Source organism: Protopterus annectens, chromosome 4.part0 (genome assembly GCF_019279795.1).
Source record: "Protopterus annectens isolate FY-2018-M chromosome 4.part0, PAN1.0, whole genome shotgun sequence".
Taxonomy (NCBI): Eukaryota; Metazoa; Chordata; order Ceratodontiformes; family Protopteridae; genus Protopterus; species Protopterus annectens.
This window is the reverse complement of record NC_056733.1, coordinates 1,603,952,363-1,603,977,133: the sequence shown is the minus strand read 5'-3', so window position 1 is coordinate 1,603,977,133 and position 24,771 is coordinate 1,603,952,363. Positions and strand designations below refer to the sequence as shown.

The window sequence follows — 24,771 nt, the reverse complement described above, 5'->3', positions numbered from 1 at the left end:
GTAAGAATCACAGGTTGAAATGAAGAAAAGGCTCACTGAGTATGAGACAGCTCAAGAAGAGATATTTCACAAAATGGTGTAATTAGAGGACAGAGCACATAGGGAATATCTGAGATTTTCTATTCTACCAGAGAGACTAGAAGGAAAAGACTGTAATTAATTTTATAAAGGCACAAATAAGCAACTGGACTGGTATTCCACACAACAGAAACTGTTAACTGAAAGGACACACAACATGTATGCTCTAAATATGGCCATGAGAAAACAACCAATACCTTTATTATTAAAGATGCAAACCTACCAGCAGAAAGAGTTGATCCTGACAAAACTAAGACAAAAGGGCAATGTATTAAAACCCGGAGACAAAAGAGTGTTTGTGGAAAATGATTATTTAGTTTACTCCAGGCAGAAGATAAACAAATTTATTCCAGTAATCAGGGAATGTCGCGGGGCACTTGTGAGATTTAAGTTGCTGTATCCAGCTGTCTTCAGAATATTTTATTCCTGGGATCAAAGTCCATCTTTGATGCAGAACAGGCTATGGAGGAAATGTAAAAGTTTGTCCAACAAGAAAAAAATGAGCCATCAAGCAAATGGGGACTCTGCTTCTCATTCGTCTAATAATAAAGCACATGGAGAGACTTTGCCAGTGAAACATTTTCCACTCTTCCAAAGGAAAATGCTGCAGAGACAGAGAAAAGCACACGCGTTGACCTGAACAATCGGGAGCACCATTGAAATGAACCAGAATCTGGAGTTGGGAGATGGAGATAAACAGAAAGAAGACCAGCAATATGAAAATTAGTGAATAAACATGAGACTGCATTAAATTAATATGTTCTGGGGGTATTCTAGGGGTATGTTTGGTTTCTTGTTTGACGGTTGTTATTAAAACAAAAAGTCTTGTAAAATGTGACATAGGTTCCAGTATTGATGATAAGAAAAAATGTCTAAAGGACCTGCCAAACATTAATGGGTGCATGTATCACAAAAGCTGGAATTAGACATTTGAAAAAGCTGCCATGTATAATAGGTAGGAATAATGACTTCTTACCATAATAGCAACTCTATTCATATTATCTTGGAATGTCAGTTGTCTCACAGGTATAGACAAAAAGGGAAGAATACTTAATTATATTAAGAAATGCAGAGTGCAAATAGCAATGCTACATGAGACACATTTGGATATAAATGAGCTTACAAATTTGATAAAGACAGGATTTCAGGATGGATATCTGCATAATATCAGGGACAAAGGAAAAGAGCAGCACTTATATTAATTGCCAGAAGAGCTCCAGTAGTGATAGAAGAAAGAAAGAAAGACAATAATGGCAGATTTGTAGTAGTAAGGGGCTACTGGCAAGGGATGAGGATTACACTAGCATGTAATTATATTCTACCTAAAACACCTATACTGAAACTTAAAAAAAATTGGGAGAAATAATTAGCTTTCACCAGGGAGTATTACTTACAGATGAGGACTGGAATTTGATTTGCAACAATGAGGATGTACCTCAGGGGCCTAGAAAATAAAATATAACTAAAGAGGGGAGATTTTTGAAGACATTTATGAAAATACTTGATATGAAAGATGTGAATCCAGTAGTAAGAACTTGGACAGAATTTACATATTCTTCCCTAAGGTACAATAACTAGGCTAGACTTGATAGAAATTATATTTCAAAGGAACTTGCTCATTTAATTGAGAACTTTGCCACACATACAATAACTATTTCGGATCATGCTGCAATAATTACTATGATACAAATGCGGGTAATGAAGTAAAGATACAGATACTTCTGTACCTACCTGTTAAAAAGAGAGGAATTTAAGGAATGGGTAGTGGAAATTATCCAGGAGCTATTAGGGAAGATAGACAGTTATAGACGTTAGAGCTATGAGTCAGATAAAATGAAAATGGTGTTTAAAAATAGGGTAGAAATGCAAGAAAAAGAGATCTGGTTAAGAAGTAATAAGAATTATTTAGAGGGGCTAACAAAGGTTAAAATATTACAAAATAAGGGGAACCTCACACAACAAGATGAGGAGCAATTGCAGTGTGCTAAAGAGAGTATAAGGGAGTACCTGGATAATATGCAGGAATTTAGAAAGATTGTTGTTAAGCAACTGTTTCTTGATAATAATTCCAGAGCACAAAAACTTTTGGCACAGCAACTTAGGCAACAGAAAATAGAAAGGGTTGTTGCCAAACTTAAGGAATCTATAACAAGATAAATGACAAGAGATCCTAGGGTCCATGTTCAGCTACCAAATCCTAAAAATCTTGAACCATGAAATAATGAACATAAAACAGTGAAACGGGCAATTATCGAACAATATCAACTTAAAAAAAAAATACATTGAATAGCCATATTTGACCAAAACCAGGAAGTAATGCGATACATAAGGTAAGTGAAGGGAAACGTTTGAAATTTGCTCTATTCCCCACTGTAATGCAATCTCACAGTTGATATATATAGTTAGAGAGGTGTGGGGGTCCAGTTCCCCTCCTTGATTGGTTGTGTGTGCACTATTAGCTGACTATGGCCGTTCAATCTATTTTTTCTTTCGATGTTGCCATTGTTCGATCATCATCCCTTTCGCTGTTTTACTTGCGTTGTTTTGTGGTTCGAGATTTGTAGTATTTGGTAGATGAACATAGACCCGAGATCCTGTAATGTTGTTAGAGATATTTCAGAAATTTTATGAACATTTGTATAAAGCACAGAAGTGGGGAAATCAAGAAAAAAAAAACACAAATGAAAATACTTAACTATGCCAAGGTAAGAGCTAGATGAGGCTCAACAACTAACAGTTAAGATAGGAGGATATAAGATAAAAATGATTATGTATAACCAATCCACAGGAAAGTCTCCAGGAACATATGGTATTCTGGTGGAAGTTTGGAAGTTAAGATGGAGGAAAGTGATAAAAATCTGGAAGGGTTTGTTCAATAGTATTTTAAAAGGATGGGAGGCACCAGCATTCTGGAAAAAAGCTGTGATGGCTATAATACTTAAAGATGATAAAGCTCCATCTGATCCAGCTTCATACAGGTCCATCTCAATTCTAAACCATGATTATCAAGTGTCTATGTCTCTAATGACTAAAAGAATGGCAAATGTAATGCCAAAAGGTATGGACCAATGTGTTTTTGTGGAGGGGAGGCAAACATTGGCAAGACTAATAGAAAAATGATGATCCAAAGGGAAGCAGAATGCAATAAAATTTCGCTGTTATTGGTAGGTCTTGATCCAGAGAAGGCATTTGACAGAGTAAGGTAGGATTTTATGAGTACGGCAATGGAAGTATTTGAATTTCCTGATACAATAACAGAGACAAAAATCAAAGTGGTAGGCTTCCTCTCTGCTAAGTTTTGTCTGAACAGAGGAACTGGGCAGGGGTGTCCTCTTTCCTCTTTGTTATTTGCATTATATTTAGAACCACTGGCAAAGAAAATAAGGGACTTAGAAATATAAGGATATAATTTGTACAGTGTTCAAGAAAAGTTGGCATTATTTGCAGACAATATTATTTTGTACTTGATGGAGCCAGAAAAGGACATCTCAGTGTTATGAAATATTCTGAGACAGTTCCATTTTTTTTTTGGGGGGGGGGTATAAAATTAATGAAGATAAAACAAAAGTTATATGTATAAACTATGTACCCACACATATGGCCCAGTAGTACCTATATTTATAGGTACATGATAAAATGAAGTATTTATAAGTTTAGATTAAAAAGAGTTTGGTTATGGCAGCTAAGAATATGTGGAAAGAGACTAAACAAACGATAATACAAAAAGCAATAAACTGGAAGCTCTTGCCTATGTATATGGATGGCAAGATAGCAGTAAAAATGTTTTTAGTCCCTTTAGTTTATACATAGGTCAGGCATATTTTTATCAACCAGAAGAGAAGTTGTGGACAGTAATTAAAGAGTTGAAGGGGAGGGTAAGAGGGCAAGAGGCAAGTAGGATAAGTTAATCATCCCAAAAGAACAAGACAGTTTAGGATTACTTGATTTGAAGGGATATTTCAGAGCTACAAAGTTAAAGCTCTTATACATAACAGGTTGGGAGGATGGCCTAATGGTTACGTTGTTTGCCTTACAAACACAAGGTGCAGGGTTTGAGTCTCACAAGGGATAATTGGCTAGACTTAAAATGGCTCACAAGGGCAATTAGCTTAGTACTAATCTATGAACCTATGAACCTAAGCAGATGGCTACAATTCAAAGTGGAAAGGGATGATGATGAAACAGGGGGATCATTCAAGAAATAAGGAAAAACTGGGATTTTGGATGTAGATCCTTAACGAGAATCACAGTAGTCATACAAAGTATTATATTCATAAAATGTATACTAAGAACTAAGCCAATAAGGGAATGGAGAAAGGATATTCTGCTGATAGGGATGACTACAATTAGGGGTATAGAGTATAGACAAGAGGAGGTTGGAATTTACTGGAGGAAGCTGGCAAAGGAACCAAGGTATTGGGAGCAAATAACTAGAGAGGGAAAGGTAACAGAATGACAAGAGACCAAGAAGACATTTGGATTGCAGGTTAATGATTGCCTTCCCTATCAGAGATTGATATCAGAATACAGACAAAGAGAAAGGAATAGGGGAATCCTAAACGAAAGATCTGCACTGGTTGAGTTAAATCTAGAACAGAAGTTGCTGTTAAAAAGGGATAATTAGTAGGGCATATAAAATATTGCACAATAACTATAGAAATCAGTCATAAGAGGTCAGAAAAGATTGGGAAGAGAAATTAGATATACAATTCACAAAGAAACAATGGGAGGACATATGCATAGCTCCCAAATATGCAACAAAGTCTAGAAAATTTAGGATTTTTGTCAGGAAGTGTTTGGATAGATACTTTTATACTGCAAGCAGACTCCAAAGAATTTTTCCTCAGGTAGATGGTAAATGTTGGAGGTGTGATGGGGAAGAAAGAGGTAACTGGAAACATATGTTTTTGAAGTGTAAGGAGTTGGCAGACTTTAAAAATTTTCTACAGAGTACTCTGTCAAGAATACTGGGTGAGCAGATGAATTGCCTGGACATAGTAACGCCTTGTTAAATTTAATTCTGGTAGCTGTCAAAAAAAGCAATTACTAGAAAATGGAAATCACTATCTAAACCAGTTATACCTGAAGTAGTGAATATTGTAACAGATATAAAAGAGCAGGAAGTGGGATCTTTAGCAAAGGGTAGGAGCAAATTATATTGAAAAATGGAAATTGTAGGAGCAATACATACAGAAAAAATATTTTTGAGGGGGAATAAGGTTTAAGAAAAGCCAGGAATTGAATAATTTATGTAATGTTGCTTACATTATACATCACATATATACTGTTATATATCTAATAATGTTTGTAAATGTGAACTTGTTAATATGGTTTGATTACTTTTATATAAATGCAAGTTTGCCTATGACACAAGTGATAATTCAATAAAGGTGTTTAAAAAAGTGCTTTTTACCAAGATGTTTTCAGCAAATTCAGTGCCAGGATTCTGATCCTCGGAGCATTTGCGTTCATTCACAGTGGAAGCATATATGGCACTGTCAAATAAAAATGTGGAATTCTGGGTATTGGGAAGGATACTGACAGAGAAAAGGAGATGATGTATTACAGTGTCTGAAGTATTGATTAAAAAGTTCTAGTAACGGAAATATTGATTAAACAGTATTTTTTTTGTAACTTGTTTTTTTTTGGTGTTTCCTATAGACACAAGGAGAATAGCATATTCCAGTTTATGGATGAAAATGCTTCTGGCAATTGATTTTCTAGTCCCTAGTCAAGGCTTCATGGACAGCAGTTATCACAGACTAAAACTGAAACATAATCTGCGGTAACAAGCAAGCAAGCAAACCATAGCAAAGCAATACACGTGGTCCATCCGCAGAGTCTGGAAAATGATAAACAGGACTAAACATACAGGTGCAGAAAGCAGGAAATATTTACAGACATGCAGGCTTTAAGCTCTAAAGTATCAACAGCCATGGTATATTTATTAAATGGTAATTAAAGGAAAAAACAAGAAAAATGAAAACTTTAATGTTATAGTTTACCCTTTTTTCCTTCTCTACAAAGTCTTCACTAAATGCCAAAGGCATGTGGAACATAGCCATTTTGAGCTTCTTAGGGGGAACAGGACCTGTAAAAACATATGGGAACAAAGTTAAATTACAAATACGTTACCTATGTATGCAGATACTACTTGTATGTCATTACAGTACTGATGATACCCTGACTTAAAACCATTTACCTTCTTCTGCAAATACTGCTAAATAAAACTAAAACTGAATAAGCCAGTGTTGTGGCATATCTGGATAAATCCCTGACTATGGCCCATGTGACCTGAGTTCAATAAGTGAATCAGGGGTCTGAGGGGATGGCAGAGAGAGGGTGTTCGTTCTTTCAGAGGAGGGCATTTGCCTGGAGGATCCTCACATTCAATCCCTGCTGGAAATCAGGGACAGAGGGAATGATGTCCATACTGAAGAGGGGTGGACAACATTAGCTAATTCACTGTTGATGTGCGGACAATATTCCTGCACATCCCCATTGCAGCCCCGCCACTGGATGTCAACAGGTGAGCATAAGAGGAAATGGGAAGCAGGGCATAATGCAAGGGAAAAAAAATAGCAGCAATATAACACTGAACCAGGATGCCTCTATCTCCTCATTGCCCCTGACCATGGGCTGGAGTAAGCCCAGGTGTGTTAGGAGAGGCCAATAGAACCAATGGCTGAGGAGTGGCACCGGTGGCAGCTGATGGTCCACTGCAAGGTGCAAAAAATAAATAAAATTAAAACTGTATTGATAGGATTATACATCATAGTTTATATATATATATATATATATATATATATATATATATATATATAGTTTATATATATATATATATATATATATATATATATATATATATATAAACATTTCAGTGTTCCTTGAAAGAAAGATTTTTTTTTTTGCATGAAGGAAGACCCCCGTGCATCCCCATGTTGAAGGACACCCCCACACAGTCGCCCAAATACTCCTTGGCCACACAACTATGGAGAAAAGAGAAAACTGCAGGTCACTGAAAGTACTTTCTGAAGTTTACTTCAGAGTGTCAGTGTTTGCTTAAAGTACTGTAAGACAAATTACTGCATCCCAGTATGAGAGATCCTTGCATTTTTGCTAGGCATTGGCTGGAGTGGCATTTTTTTCTCTTACGTATTACACTAACTGCAGATGTCAAATATCTAGTTTATAATTGTGATTTACTGCATAAAAAAATCTTCCTAAACATATAGGCCCCCTGACACAGAGGTAAAACAATCATTGGTACTGTTGAGGTCATAGGTTCGGGAACAAGTGAGAGTCAGAGATAGGACAAATTGGCATTTAATGGGCTGCCCTCATTTTTGTGGGAGGACTAGAGATCATCTGGTCTACACGTAACCTTTAGTGGAGGCAGGAGGAAGGATATATGCTGTAGTCATTGATCTACAATAAAAAAACACAGTTAGTGGCATGCAATGCAGCACATGCAAAACAAGTAAGTCACTGCAAGTTCTTGGTTTATTGGAAGGAGAGGGTAAAGACAAAAGCTATGAGAAGCCTAGATGGTCATCCCATCAACCCATGTACCACCACTGTTTTCACTCTTCAGATCAACCTGTTATTGCTATCTCCTCTGCAATGCCAAATCAGGTGGACTTCTTAATCATAGATAGCAAGCCAGACCAGTAAGTGATGCATACACATACTCATTCACATGCACTTAAATGTGCATCTATGGACAGTCTGGGGAATTATCAGTCCACCTGAAGGGTATCTTTAGGATATGCAAGGAAAAGAGAGCACATGGCAAATACCAATGTGGACACAAATAGGTACTGCAGACTTCACAGAATAGACACCCCAGGCAAGAACTGATCCAGGGAACCAAACACTAACAGGCAGCAGTACTAATTATTGCACTACTGTGCCATTCAAAATGTGTTCTTGACATTATGCAATTCTCTAATTCTAAAGCAGTAAGAGTCCTGAACATCTAGCCCATAGCATAGCTTGGGTGGGGCAAATGGAACAACTGCTCTGGGGCAATTTTTTTTTTGGGGGGGGCACGATCACCAGCTAATCCCAATCTCTCTTTCTTAAATCAATACCAGATATTAAAAGTAGGCATTGTGTTTGCAGTCAAACCTGAGTACTATAGCACTCCATATGTGGTCTAACCTGTAGCAACTGCTTGCTACATTGTTTCAAACAGTTTGCTAGAGTTTCAAAGCTAGAAAAATATTTTTTTAACTAAAACCTGAGCACTGTAGTGCTCTGTGCAGCTAGGGTATAAACTCTAACAACTGTTTGCTACATCTGCAACAGGCAGTTGGCCACAATTTATAAGATTTTTTTTAAGTAAAACAAGAGTGCCCTAGTGCTCTATGCAAGCAGGTTATAAACTGTATCAACTTGCTAAATTTGTAACAAGCAGTTTGCTGCACTTTATAAGAAGAAATCTTATTTATTTATTTTAATAAAAGGAGGGAGGGTTCGGGGGCAGGGCATAGAAACAGGATCTAAATGGTTGGGCAGGAAGGAGGAAGGAGGGGGGCATGTTGGCCACCTGGTTGACGGCAAGTCAATAGAAGGAAAGTCCTTTTTGGAAGAGCTTACGGGGGGTGGATCTGTAATAAGCCAATCACTAGATCAGCATAATACAGATATTTTTTTGCACTTCAATGGAAGAGCCTGGGGAGTGGCTCGGGAATGTATAATTAGCCGAGCACTATAGTAGCTTAATACAGATATAGTAAAGTGATTTTTATTTCTTTTTTGTTCTCATCCGAAGAGCTGAGTGAGGGGGTGGGGTACTGGTTCATATCATCAGCACAGGGCACTGGCTGAGACAGCTACGCTTCTGATCTGGCCAAAGGAAAACAGTTTGGCAGGAGAAATCTGAAATTTTCTGCAGCAGATGGTATACCGCACTGGAAAAGAATGGGACAGGAAGTTTAACTTTCTTGTTGTGATGAATAGATCACATGTAAAAGGAATTTCAAGAAGAAATGGTATTTGATTGGTAGTGTCCTTGGCTTCAGACATGCAATAAGGACCTTGGTAATATAAAAACATATTGCATATACACATATATGCTTGTGCACACTTGTACACAAAAGCATATACACACACTATGTATTATAGACATTTGGTAAAATACAAATAAAACAGTCCATCTGTTTGCACTTAAAATCTCCAGGTAAATTGTATGTGAAAAGTGATAAATTTGTAATAAGGGATTAGTTGGTGTTGTTTGCACACTTGCATTCATTCAGAATCTGAGCAATATGGCTGATTAAAAATATATAAAAAAAATAACAAAATGCAGACTAATATGCAGTTTACAAGCCTTGGTTGCATTATCTAACCATGCAAAAATATCTTAAGAATTAAGGAATTAATTTGATGATGCCATTAACATAACTCTTGGAGTTCATATTTTTATTTTCAGATACTCTGTCCCAAAATACTTCTGCATTGAGTGTGACTTCATAATAATTGTCACCTGTTCTTTTTGGCATGGTTGTACATTTCAATTACTTCAGTGTTAAATGGAAGATCATAGGACTGGATACCTACGTTGAACAGGTCTCTTAATCATTTCTTGCTGTAGATTTATTGATTTTGTCTGCAAAGTGGTTATCTGTCCTTGTTGCTGAAGCACATAGTAGATACAAATGGCCTGTCCTGCAATCAACAGTGCCACAAAGACTGAAATGCTTGCCCATTTGATTCCATTTGCACGGGATCTGCAGGAAATAAATACAGATAATTTTTACAAAACAAATGTGTCATGTTGAACATGAACGATTTTTTATATATGAAAAGAAAGAATAAGAGAAAAAAATAAGAACCGTCATATATACTAATGGTCAAACATTTTAAAATATTTTGAATGGGTGCATTTGGGAGTGTGTGTGCAGGTGTGTGTGTGTGTGTGTGTGTGTGTGTGTGTGTGTGTGTGTGTGTGTGTGTGTGTGTGTGTGTGTGTGTGTGTGTGTGTGTGTGTGTGTGTGTGTGTGTGTGTGTGTGTGTGTGTGTATGCATTTGGGAGTCTGTGTGCATGTGTGTGTGTGTGTGTATATGCATTTGGGAGTGTGTGCATGTGTGTGTGCATGTGGCTGTACACACATAAGCAGGCATCCTGATGGGCAGTTTCCCTCCAGAATTCGTTATACACCTTCAGCCAGCTGCCTAATGGGACATGTTCTGGCTCCACCACCATGAATGACCCTGAGAACAATAAAGTAGGTATTAGAAAATGAAGAATTGAAACACTAACAGAAAGGAATGTATTCTGAAGTTTCTATATGAAGGGGAGGGGTTCTGTATTTAATATGTGCTTAATCAAAAAGTGGAAAAAGGTTATACTCTGTCTATTTTTTCTGTTGTTCTCCATATTATTTTACCCACTTTTTCTATCTGTTCATTCAGAAAATGGGCATACTTTGTTATCTCAGATATAACATTTTTAAACCACAAGAAATTGCTGTCAGATTTCACTACAGTGTAGCTGTATGGCTGAGTCATGTGTACAGATCAAATCAACAGCAGTATGTGTTCATAGGCTGATAGTATCCCAACATTCTGGCCTTTTTTTTTTTCCTTTTTTTCAAAACAGGTTTATTGTTTTAACATATAAGAGAAATATCATAACAATTTTATACAAGTAATTACAATCAGATCAATTAATTAAACTAAAATACCATGCTATTGAAATTAAAACAAATTTTGTAAATTATCCCATACAATAAAATAAGATGTTTTTCTATTTGTTCCAGTCCTAATTGTGTTTATTTCCATATGGCACACTATATTCATAACATTTTTAAATTCATTGAACGAAGGAGGTGTATCTGAAATCCAATTTCTAGCTATTATTTTCCTAGCCACTGCTAGAATAGACCATAACAAGGGAAGCTTAACCTTTTTAACACTTTGAGGTAAAGGTGTGTTGAATAATATAAGAGATTTAGAAATAATGACATTATCTGTAAAAAGTGCCTGCAAAAATTCATTAATTGACTTCCAGTATTCTTTCAATTTTATACAGTCATAAAACATATGAGCCCAGTCAGCATTAATTTCTACATTACATCTTTTACATAGATTATCTTTATTATTTATTTTATTCATCATCAAAGGTGTATAAAAAGATCTATGTAAAAATTTCCATGTATAAAGTCTCCAGACAATGGAAGACGTAGTTCTATAGGCAGATTCCAATATATATTGTTTATCTTGTTGATTTGGTGGGTCCCCATTAATAGAAGTGAAATAATTCCAGTATGAATCTACACTGTAAAAAGTTTCTTGTCTGATAACTTTATGTATATATGAAAGTTTACCTTTATCAGAAACTTTATGTTGTAAATTTAATATCAAGTAATCAATCAGTGTTGGAATAGATTCTTTAACAGTTATAGACATTAAATCAATTTTATTAATGAGATGTTGTCTAAAGGTCTGAACCTCTAACCAGCAAGTTTCTCTTAGATCAAATTCTTGTTTTAAGAAATCTAGATTTTTAACTTTATTATCAGATATCAACTGATACCAGTACTTTAGATCATTATCTATAGCTAAATGAGTTCCTTCAGAAGTAGATGACAAAAGCATATCCTGAGTATACATTATAGGAAATACAATAAAATTCCATTCCCTATACTTATATTTAATGGGTAACAAACCATATGTTTAGGTGTAATAGGTGAAGTACAAAATTCCTTTAGTAACCATAACATGGAGTTATTTACAATCATATTTTTATGTGTTAAGGAGAAACATTCTGGCCTTTTGACCAACCCAGAACACAGACTCAAACACATTTATTCATACAAGTTACTGCTGACTCAGAAACCAAGCTGAATTTTAAATACACTTAAAAATATAGATTTATTTATATAACATAAAAGGGTAGCCTGTTCCACAACAGTAACATTATCTGAGTCAGACATTTCCTTCTTTTATATGTTCTAGTAAAGGAAATAATAAACAAATGTTTATTTTCATGCCTAAATGTTTCAGAATTAGTTTACAAGACCAAACCCAGAGATGCTGTTAAAGTTATAATACTGAAAGCCTTAGAAGCCAAGCAAAGCTTAGACCTTATATGTCAGTAGTTGAAACTATACAAGGTAAAGTACCTTAGTCTTTACATGTAATCCATATCCTTACACAAAGGAATAATTTTAGAAAATTTATTTTGGACATGTTCAAGCAAATTCTTTGAACTTTTAGTTTATGCACAAAGAAGGAAGCTTTAAACTCTGGTTGGGAGAATTAGGGGCTTGAAGAGTCCTGACATAATGACGTGGTCCCTTGTTGTCATTTTTTAGGAAAAATAGACCCACGTGCTAAAGTGCCCTATTTCTTGTTAATGACATTCTCATTAAAGGATAGATTGTTATTAATCAAAACATCAAAAACTGCTATGATTTTTGGTTTCTTCTACAGCAACACTGTCACAAAACTGATCTTTAAGGAATAGACTTATAATTAAAAGCTCCACCTATTCAACAACAGGACACAAGTGCAAATAAATGTGCAGACTAACATTTAAACTTCTAATGGTAAAACATTATTTTCCAAAACAGCATCCTGAAACTATCTACCTCAAATATAAGGAAAACAGTCACTATACTACTCTGACGGAAGCAAGCAAATGGAAGTGTTTTATATTAAATGTTTAGATCCAAATGGAGCTCAGACAACATATTAGCAAAAATCTTCAAAGTACTCCAGGTAACTAACAGTACAATGGGATTATTGTAAATAATGCAAATAAATACATAGATAGCAAGGAGACAGTATGTGTTATCAGTGAATTGTAAATGTTGTTAATGTTATGAACATAAGCTGTAAATCATTACTTTCAATTTTGAATATGATACTCATCATCACCTTGTGCTTTTATTCTCCTCCTATTCAAATAATTTGCTGCAAGTAATTTCTTGTAATAACATAAACAGTAAGAAGAGAAGTTGCTATGCAGTGTAAATGTGTACATCACTACTTGAGGCACATCTCCTTATATTAGCTGTTAACTTTTGTTGCAGTCAGTATGGAGTTTGCACTGATACATGTATGCATTCATTTCATTGTAATCTGAAAGACTGAGTGAAAATGCAATGTGGTTTTGTATATTTGCAGCATTCCTTTTCTGAACGTCACTCTAAGATGTATATATTGCCATCTGTTCAGTTACAATGTATTGTCAGTTATATGTACTGTAACATCATTGTAGTGCATGGAGTGCAGGGATTATGTGCCAATATTTGGAAAAAGACAAAGCAGTTAAGCACTAGAGTAGTGCAAGACCTGACCTTAACAAATGTTAAGCACTCCCTGCTTAAGTTGTTAAAGTCGGGTCTCAGGCTAGGCAGTAAAATCTGCCAGTACTGACCAGAAAATGACAGCGGCAGAATAAAACTTTTGTTTCTGCCTGCTGTCCACTCTGAAAACATGTTTGTGACTTCCTGCCATAAACTTAGAAAGTTACTAGACTAACAGGTTGTGTTTGCCTACATTTTTTGAAGGATATGAAGTCTGAAACGTAAATGTATGTCTTCATCTTATGAATTCAATTCTCAGCAATTTGTCTAAAAAATACTTTATGAGGACCATATTAAGCATATGAGGCAAAAATCTATCCTTCTTCTTCTTCTTCTTCTTCTTCGGCTGCTCCCGTTAGGGGTTGCCACAGCGCATCAACTGTTTCCATTTCTTCCTGTCCTCTGCATCTTGCTCTGTCACACCAACCACCTGCATGTCCTCTCTCACCACATCCATAAACCTTATCTTAGGCCTTCCTCTTTTCCTGTTACCTGGTAGCTTCATCCTTACCATCTTTTTCCCAATATACTCTGCATCCCTCCTCAGCACATGTCCAAATGAACATAATCTTGCCTCTCTGGGCTGACCCTCTGATATACGTATTCCTAATCTTGTCCACCCTCATCACACCCAGTGCAAATCTTAACATCTTTAACTCTGCCATGTCCAGCACTGACTCCTGCCTTTTTGTCAATGCCACTGTCTCCAACCCATATAACATAGCTGGTCTCACTACCCTCTTATAGACCTTCCCTTTCACTCTTACTGGCACTCGTCTGTCACAAATCACTCCTGACACTCTTCTCCACCTCCTCCATCCTACCTGTACTCTATTCTTCACCTCTCTTTCACACTCCCCATTACTCTGAACTGTTGATACCAAGTGTTTAAACTCATCCACCTTCGCCACCTCTACTCCCTACATCCTCACCATTCCTATATCCTCTCTCTCATTCACACACATATATTCTGTCTTAGTCCTGCTGACCCTCATTCCTCTTCTCTCTAGAGCATATCTCCACCTCTCCAGGGTCTCCTCCACCTGTTCCCTCCTCTCACTACAGATCACAATGTCATCTGCAAACATCATAGTCCATGGGGACTCCTGTCTGATCTCGTCTGTCAACCTGTCTATCACCATTGCAAATAGGAAAGGGCTCAGAGCTGATCCTTGCTGTAATCCCACCTCCACCTTAAACTTATCCGTCACTCCCACTGCAGACCTCTCCGCTGTCACACTACCCTCGTACATATCCTGTACCAGTCTTACATGCTTCTCTGACACTCGCGACTTCCTCATACAATACCACAACTCCTCCCTAGGCACCCTGTCATATGCTTTCTCTAAGTCCACAAAGACACAATGCAACTCCTTCTGACCTTCTCTGTACTTCTCCATCAACACTCTTAGAGCAAACATTACATCTGTAGTGCTCTTTCCTGGCATGAAACCATACTGCTGATCACTAATCATCACCTCCCTTCTTAACCTAGCTTCCACTACTCTTTCCCATAACTTCATGCTGTGACTGATCAATTTAATCCTTCTGTAGTTACTGCAGCTCTGCAAATCACCTTATTCTTAAAAATTGGTACCAAAACACTTTTTCTCCATTCCTCTGGAATCCTCTCACTTTCCAAGATTTCATTAAGCAATCTAGTTAAAAGCTCCACTGCCATTTCACCTAAACAACTCCATGCTTCCACAGGTATGTCATCTGGACCAACAGCCTTTCCATTCTTCATCCTCTTCATAGCTATCTTTACTTCCTCCTTGCTAATCCACTGCACTTCATGATTCACTATCCACACATCATCCAACCTTCTCTCCCTCTCATTCTCTTCATTCATCAGCCCCTCAAAGTACTCCTTCCATCTGCTCAACACACTCTCCTCGCTTGTGAGTACATTTCCCTCATTATCCTTTATCACCCTTACCTGCTGCACATCTTTACTAGCTCGGTGCCTCTATCTAGCCAATCGGTACAGGTCCTTTTCTCCCTCCTTAGTGTCCAACCTTTCATACAACTCTTCATATGCCTTATCCTTAGCCTTCAGCACCTCTTTCTTTGCCATGCACCTCATCTCCTTATACTCTTGTCTACTTTCTTCATCTCTCTGACAATTCCACTTCTTCTTCGCCAACCTCTTTCTCTGTATACTCTCCTGTACTTCTTCATTCCACCACCAGGTCTCCTTGTCCTCCTTCCTCTTTCTAGATGTCACACCAAGCACCTATCTAGCCATCTCTCTTACTAGCTCAGCTGTAGTTACCCAGCTATTCGGTAACTCTTCACTGCCACCCAGCGCCTGTCTTAACTCTTCCCTGAACTCCACCTCACAATTACCCTTTTTTCAATTTCCACCATTTGATCCTTGGTGCTGCCCTCACACTCATCCTCCTCCTCTTCTTGATCACCAATGTCATCCTACAAACTACCATCCTATGCTGCCTAACTACACTTTCCCCTGCCACCACTTTACAGTCTCCAATCTCCTTCAGACTGGCCCTTCTACATAAGATATAATCCACCTGTGTGCATCTTCCTCCACTCTTGTATGTCATCCTATGCTCCTCCCTCTTGTTAAAATACATATTCACCACAGCCATGTCCATCCTTTTCGCAAAGTCCACTACCATCTGACCTTCTGCATTCCTTTGCTTAACACCATCACTTCCTCATCCCCTCTGTTCCCTTCACCAACATGCCCATTGAAATCTGCTCCAATCACCAGTCTCTCACCTTTGGGTACAGTCATCACCACTTTATCCATCTCACTCCAAAATTTTTCTTTCTCATCCATCGCACACCCAACTTGTGGAGCATATGCACTAACAACATTCATTATTACACCATCAATTTCCAGTTTCATAAATATCACTCTATCCGACACTCTTTTCACCTTTTCACATGTTTCCAAAACATTCTTAGCATACTGTTCCTTCAGGATAACCCCTATGCTATTTCTCCTCCCATCCACACCATGATAAAACAATTTGAACCCACTTCTGATACACCTAGCCTTGCTCCCCTTCCATCTGGTCTCTTGCACACACAATATACCAACCTTCCTTCAGTCCATCATATCAGCTAGCTCTCTCCCTATACCAGTCATACTGCCAACATTCAAAGTTCCGACCCTCACTATCAGAGTCCTAGCCTTTACCTGCCTTCGGGCATGCCTTCCCCCCCTTCTCCTCCTTTGGCCAAAAGGCAAAAAAACTATCCATTCTGTGAAAATCTGGACAGTAGAGCCATTGGGAGGAGAGTGTAAACATAATGGGACTGTGTTAAACTGCCTTTCTCACAGCGCTCATTAAGCGGTTTATGGCTTTAAAAGCCGGCAAAACACTTAGCATTTTTTTTCTTTTTTATTGTAACTAGTAGTACATGCAGCAGATAAGGCTCCATGCACTACAAAGAATTATGATTAGGTCACTAATCCTAACCTACTTTTATGTGTCCTTAACATGAATGCCAAGATTTGAGGTGAATTTCTTGGTATCCTTATCTCAAACACATAATCAGTCAGAATCGCTGACCCACTCATAATCCTGTTTCTCTTTGCCTAATTGCCCAAGTTGTGGCTGAAAATGATCCAAGAACCAGTCCACAAACCTGGTTAACAACTAGTAAATAAAAAACAAACACACAAACAAATAAACAAACACTGTTAAGCCTGTTTAGCCTGACAAGTATGTAACTACCTAGACTCATAACCTTACCTTTTTGAACATTGAATTTAAGACCTAGTTGTTTAATCCATGTGCTTTGTCCTCTAGATATGTACTGATTTGTGCAATGTCATTATATGATGAAATCTCAGCTCCACTTATATCTTCAACATTCAGATGTTACAGGCAGTGAGGCAGAAACAAGGTTGAAAAGAACTTGTCCCAAGACCAAGCGTATGGGTACAGCAGTTTTTATATTTATACAGTTCAAGCTACTTCCAGTAATGTAACCTTTTAACACCTGTGACTCCGCCCTTGTTTTCAATCCAATAATGTAGGGGTTAACCTGAAATGCAGTTAAGCTGCTTATACTATCAGTATGAGGCAAAGTATCAAATGCCTTTCCGAGATCTAAATAAATTACCACCACAATAAGCCCCAATTCCAGTGCCATACTAACTAGTCTGAGGAAATCGGCTAAATCAGTTAGTGTGGATCTTGCCTATAAGAAGCCATGTTATTTTAAATCATTCAGCAGTGTTTACTTATTGATTTTTTGCAAGACTGATCACACAATTTCAAAGCATCTTCCAGTGATGGAAGCAAGGCTGATAGTGTGGTAAATTTGCACTAAATCAGTCATCCCTCCATTAATATATCTAAAGGATCAGTCACTAGCAATAAAACATTGATTAATATATCTATGAGACCAGTCATTACACCTCTAAAAAGGTGAATAATTGACTAGAAAGGATGTCAGGTCCCATGCAAGCTGTCTTCCTCACTTTAGGCAGGGAGATACTGACGGACTCTTTTCTAATAACAAAGCAAATACAGTCAGATAAATCATAAGTAAAAGGTGTTACTCTAATACTTGATATACAGCCACATTTTACTTGTTGGTTATTGTAAACAATGTGTTAAATTAGTGTTTTTTTTTTTTTTTGTGAGTTGATGTACTTGTAAAATCTTTTCTTGCTGAGTGCCCTGTGTACTACTTGTTTGCTTTGTGGTTCTAATTTCCTGCTTCTAGTTCTTGAATAAAGAATTTAATCACCTTTTGTTAATGGTTAAAAGTTGTCTTCTGCATATATACAGTACCTGGGCCTTTTAACTCTTATTAATTATTGTAAATCAACACTCCATCAAGAGGGTTTGGGTATTCACAGTTTCCCAGTATTTTTTTCTGTGTTTCTTAAATTGCACAGGTGTCTAAAAGTTTCTACCAGCATGTTAAGCCATGTACAAAAGTCAGTCCATAAAGTGCAGACAATGTCCTGATTGAATTCTTGGAAATCTTTGATTTTTATAATCGTAATTAAACACTTGAACTTCAAGAGAAAGCAACCTGACATTGGAGATAGTAAAATGAATAGTCACATAGTTAGAAAGTCCCTCTGTGGCTGTGGGTCTGTATCTCATACTGGATGTATAGGCTTCTCCACAGCATCATTTTCAGCTGAGATAACTATAATTTATTAACAATGACTGATACTGGAGGCTAAAATAATTGTAGTATAACTAACTTTTCAACACTGCCACGTCAAGTCCAGGCAGAAACATAAAAGCATTTGGTCTTTAAAGACAGGGAAAGGGAAGGAATGCCTCATGAAAGGGAGCAGTTGGCTGTAGCGTGGGAGGAACACATAGAAAGGTGATAAGGCAGTAAAAGGACTTGTGAGAATAAACTCATAAGTTTAGATGGGCTGCATTCTCCCATCAAAATGATAAATTAGTTTACATGCACACATTCACACATACACAGAAGCATAGCCTTCCATCAAAATGACAATTAGTCAATCCTACAATGATAATAACCCTAATTGTTGAAATACAAAACATTGATCAACAAAAGATTGAAAAAAAAACACATTTTTGCAGGGGGCACCCACACCCTCTGCTAATTAAATATACTAACTTCCAGATCGCTGCAGTAGGGAAAAGGGCATATTCCCTGATCATCACTGTACTGTGATCTTGTAATAGCAAAGTCAGTAAATTTTGATTAGCTGAACCGTCTCTACCAGAAGCTGATGAAGCTCTGTTTCAACAGAAACTTGTGCCTCTATATATATATATATATATATATATATATATATATATATATATATATATATATATATATATATATATATCTAGTGTGTGTGTGTGTGTGTGTGTGTCTATATACATTTTATATATATATATATATATATATATATATATATATATATATATATATATATATATATATATATATATATGTGTGTGTGTGTATATATGTGTGTGTGTGTATATATATATATATATATATATATATATATATATATATATATATATATATATATATATATATATATATATACACACACACACACACACACACACACACATATATATATATATATATATATATATATATATATATATATGTATGGTTCTACCTGAGATAGCCGACAGCTGATTTCACCGGCAACGAATTTGCGAGCTCCAGAAGATCGACAATCCAGAAGACTGACGCTACGGATCAAAATACCGATGCCGAGGATATCGACTTGGAAAAAGGCTGTGTAAGTATGCGGTGGTGACGGATGTTAGGGTGCAAGTAAGGTAAGTGTGGATATTGACGGTCTGTGGGGATAGGGGTGGGTTAAGTGATTTAGGGTCAGTGCGCGGGTTAGGTAAGTGTGCGGTAGTGATAGTGTTTGGGTTAGGGGCGGGTTAAGTGAGTTAGGGTTAGGGCCCATGTTAGGTAAGTGTGCGGTAGTAGTATTTTCTGGGTTAGGGGCGGGTTAAGTGAGTTAGGGTTAGGGCGCGGGTTAGCTGAGTGTGCGATAGTGACGGACCTTAGGGTAAGGGTTTGGGTTAGGGTTGTAGATAGTTGTGTATGTGAGGTTTAGTGTGGGTTTGTGAGGATTTTGGTGTGCTTGTGTTGTGTGTGTGGTTTTTGGACAGGGATGTGTTTTGTTAGTTGATTGTTGTTATTGTGGTGTGTGCAGCATATGAGGTTTCGTGTTTGTGGACCGTCGGTTATTTGATTGTCGGGCATGTGAGGTTTCGTGTTTATGGTTTGTCGATTATGTGGTGTCGATGTTTGCGTTGTCAGTGTTTTGCAGTGTCGGTTATGTCAGGTAGAACCATATATATATATATATATATATATATATATATATATATATATATATATGTGTGTGTATACATACATATATATGTGTGTGTGTGTGTGTGCGTGTATGTGTGTGTGTATATATATATATATATATATATATATATATATATATATATATATATATATATATATATATATATATATATATATATATATATATGTACATATATATATATATATATATATATATCTATAGAACGGTGCAGTGGTGCAGCAATAGCATTGTCACCTCACTGCAAGAGGTTCTCCAGTTCGATTCTCGACTGGGGTTTCTTCTGTGCGAAGTCTGCATGTCCTCCCTGCGTTCGTGTGGGTTTCCTCTGGGTGCTCCGATTTCCTCCCATGTGCAGACTCTGCACAGAAGCCCCCCCAGCTGAGGTTTGAACCTGAGAACTTCTTGCTGTGAGGTGACAATGCTATAAAGGTACACTATGAGAACTAATAAATGTAGAGTTAATGCTGTTGCAAAATACAGTCTGCGGCACAGGTAAAGCTTAAATAATACTTCAGTTACACATACTATTTAATAATGTAAAACTATAGAGTAACATCTTATGATTGCAAAGACAAGAAAATAAATCCTGACAGTGCATTAAGAGTTTGTCATTAAACTAATACACTGAAGCTGATGTTCTGGATCTAAGCTGAAGAGGTGTTCCATAATTCTGAGGCCCCATAGAAGAAAGCTGTAGACTGAAAGCTGATCTGAGAGCTATCACAACTACAGAGTGAATACAATTTTTTTTATGTTCAGCAAGGAACTAATAAACAGACTGACAATACATTGAATTTTATTATAAAGTCGAAGTTTGGGATTTTGAGGAGGTCTGAGAGCAGAGTTGTTTCTTGTAAGGTGGTGAAGTAATGTTGTAGCCTGCAAGATCAAACCATAAACTGATTAGTTTTATTTATTGTCACTTAGCATCAATTATCACTATAAAAAGAAATTGAAGCTGTATTTAGTAAATCATATTTAAAAACAGGAAGAGCACCAACTTTGTCATCTAGAGTGAGCAAATGTGTAACTTAGCAAGTTTATAAGAAGCTTTCCACATTTTATTTTGTTTTGTCAATCTATATTGAGAAGGGCAGATGGTAGTTTAACCAGAGTGAAGATATTGAATTGAAAAATAGTACCTATGTACCCCCTTCAGATGACACTCCCATCCAAGTTTTACTAATATAGGAGAGACGTTTGGCAGTCCTAAGTAGAAAGGCCTCAGTTTTTTTAAATCAAAGATGAGGTCTATAGAGCTAAACCAACTATTAAATGATTTTCATCAAGTTAGCATTCACAGGCTGTCACTAATGCTGTCTGGCCTTGCTCTGTCTTCATTTACTGTAATGAATCATCTCCCAAGCAAAAATTGTTAGGGATTACTTGCTTCTCAGATGTTAAATTTACATGATCTGTTTTCCATACTATATAAACTTGGATAGGTTGCTGCCACTCAATATATTGATAAATGGAATATTTTAAATCTGAAATATCTCTTAGTACCATTGATATCTACTACAAGATTGTATTATTTGGAAATCTCCATTTGCCTGATGCATGCAACAAACATCCACAACTTTATAGGTTCATAGGTTCATAGGTTTATACTAGGCTATCTGCCCTAAGGCATTTATAAGCCTAGCCCAAATTTTTGTGGCTTACGCCACCCCTTATATGAAAAAATACTGTGCCCATTAGTTTGTTGTGCCTCTGTCCAGCAGTGACACAGAGATGATTCCCGGGGTAAACCTACGATCTCCCATCCACAGGTCAAGATTTCTCTTGAACAGAGCCAGCGAGGTGCTCTGCCTCACATGGACCGGGATTTTATTCCACAGCATAGGGAGTCTCTGAGTGATAAATCTATCCCTCCAGCACATCCTATTTATATCCGTGCTAAGGTTTAAGTCGCTTGCTCTAGTGGTTTTGGTGGATTTGGATTTCTTGAGGTGGAGCATGTCCATTAATTCCGGGTTGGACATGGCCTTGTATGTCAGGCACATGTCACCTCTGAGCAGACGGTATGTGACTGAATAGAGCTGGAGTTTCTTCAATCTGGCAGCATATGACAGATTTTGGAGTCCCTTTATCCTTTTGGTGAGGAACTTTTGGGGTCTCTCCAATTGCTGCAGATGTCGGGTGAGATACATCCCGAATGGGGCATTGTACTCGATCATTGGTCTGATAAGTGAAGAGTACAGGGCAACAATGACCAAACTAGATCTGGATGTGAATCCCTTCATGATCAGGTGGGCAATGTAGAAGGTCTTTCTAACCACTTTAGCAACGTGAGTGTCAAAAGAAAGGCCACTGTCAACCTGGGTCCCCAGGTCCCTGATAACCTCTTCTGTGCTTAGTGGATTGCCACCTATATGGTAGCTTGGGGTTACCTTGTTTTTCCCGAAGGGTATGACTATACATTTTTTGGCGTTTAACTTCAGGCCATGGCTCTGGCACCAGCTATCTGTTTCCGTGAGTCCCTTCTGAAGGATATCCGTGTCCGATGCACTTTCCAATATGGCGCCCAGTTTGCAGTCGTCTGCAAACTTTGTCAGCCAAAGTCCTCCCATGTTGGCCTGTACTTCTGAGAAGTAGATGCTGAACAATAGGGGGCCAAGGACCGAGCCCTGTGGGACACCACTTGTGACCGGCTTGGAGTCTGACATAGCGCCAGCAACTCTAACTCTGTGGGTTCTGTCCTTAAGCCAGTTTGCAACCCATCTTGTGACATATGGGTTTACATTTAAGCTGGTAAGTTTTTCTACAATACCCGAGTGGGGTATTGTGTCAAAAGCCTTTGCAAGGTCAAGGTAGGCTGTATGGACTGCCTTTCCCTCATCAATGGCCTTGGTGACTGTTTTGAAGAAGTCGACCAAGTTCAAAAGGCATGATCTTCCCTTGACGAAGCCAAACTGGGTCGGGTCCAATGTCTGCAAGTCCCCTATATCTTTGTTTATGAGCTCCATTATGATCCTCTCCATAGCTTTGCAGACTAGACTTGTTAAGCTTATGGGGCGGTAATTACCAGGGTCCGTAGAGGCACCGCCTTTGTGGAGTGGGACCACAGTTGCTGTACGCCACTCCTTGGGCACGTATCCTGTGGTAAGGCTGAGATTAAACAGCTGCCTTATGTGCGGGTTTAATTCCTCATTTAGCTCATGTAGCACACAGCCGGGGACACCATCCGGTCCCATTGATGCTGTGTTTTCAGCTTTAGAGAGAGCAGCTTTCACCTGTGCATTTGAGATGTCTGGGAGGCTACACTCCGCTGGGATAGTTATCTCTCCTTTAGGGGGGGAGAGGGGGTGTGAAGTTTGCACTGAACCTGTCTGCCAGTATGTTGGCAATGTCTGTGGGTTCAGTGATTTTTGTATCATTTTGGACTAATTCTGAGCATATCTGGGAGTTTCCACCCAGGTTCCTAACATAGCTGAAAAAGGCCTTATGATTGTCCTTTGAATCCATGGCAATTTTTCACTCAAAATTGGCCTTAGCTGATTTTATGAGTGCTCGTATTTTTTTACTAATAATGATCAGGGGTGACTTCCCTTTTATGGATTTTGTTCTATCATGTAATAGCTTTCTCCTCTTATTGTAAAGTTTGTTAATGGCTGGGGTCCACCAGACTGGACGTTTGCCCTTTGTGGAAAGAGTCTTGGTTTTATTTGGGATTGCCTGATCCATGCAGTCCTGGAGGTGTTCATAGAAGGCATTTGTAAGGGCTTCCGCAGCTTGGGTTGTGGTTTCCACTGGCTCAGGGGCCTTGATGGATACCACACCAGTCTTGAGTAGTGTGAAGTTTGCTTTAGAGAAGTTCTTCACTGTGGTCTGTTTTGTTTGTGGTGGGGGCGGGATGTGGATTTCCAGTGAGATTAGTTTATGATCAGATCTCACCAATGAGGGATATACTTCCGGTGTTGAGCATTTTGTCCCCATGTTTGTGATAATGAGATCTAGTATATTTTCTCCTCTCGTGGGAACAGTGACTAGCTGTTCCATGGCATTTGAATTTTTGAACTCCAGGAACCGTTGGGCTAGAAAGTTAGGGCTTGAGTAATGTTCCCAGTCTATATTCGGGTAGTTGAAGTCACCCAATATGATGGTGTTTGGAGATACATTTATACCCTCCAGTGTCTTCAGGAAGGCTGTGTGGGGTTCCTGAGTTTGAGAGGGTGGCCTGTAGCATGCTACAATTTGTAGAGCAGTTTTGCCTATGGTTAGCTGCACCTGGATGGTTTCCGAAGCTTCGTGCATTGCCACCAACCTGGAAGTGTGGGTATCCTTTATGAATATGGATACACCACCTCCTTTTGTGGTGTGGTCCGGGTTTTGGGGCCGGAACGCATGATATGAGGTAAAACCTAATAGTGCCGGGGTGCTCTCAGGAGCCTTGAACCAGGTTTCAGTTACAGCACAGACATCAATGTTCTCCATACTGAGAAGGGCCTCGAGTGCGTGCATTTTGAGATTTAGACTTCTGGCATTGAGCAGCATTACCCTCAGTTTCTTCCCATTTTTGTTTTCTGGGTGGTAGGTTTAGAATTTGAGCCT

At 38.0% G+C, this 24,771-nt stretch overlaps 1 protein-coding gene across 2 annotated transcripts in view; it reads right to left on the bottom strand.

Moving 5' to 3' along the window:
* The window catches only part of CD74 (CD74 molecule), a 128,597-nt gene that overhangs the window by 75,936 nt on the left and 27,890 nt on the right, over positions 1 to 24,771 (bottom strand). For both annotated transcript variants that reach the window (XM_044069374.1, XM_044069373.1), the window contains exons 2-3: positions 9,643 to 9,812; positions 6,084 to 6,169 (exon numbers count right to left, since the gene is read on the bottom strand). In XM_044069374.1, the coding sequence (XP_043925309.1) occupies positions 6,084 to 6,169; positions 9,643 to 9,812 (256 nt within the window). The remainder of the gene's footprint in view (positions 1 to 6,083; positions 6,170 to 9,642; positions 9,813 to 24,771) is intronic.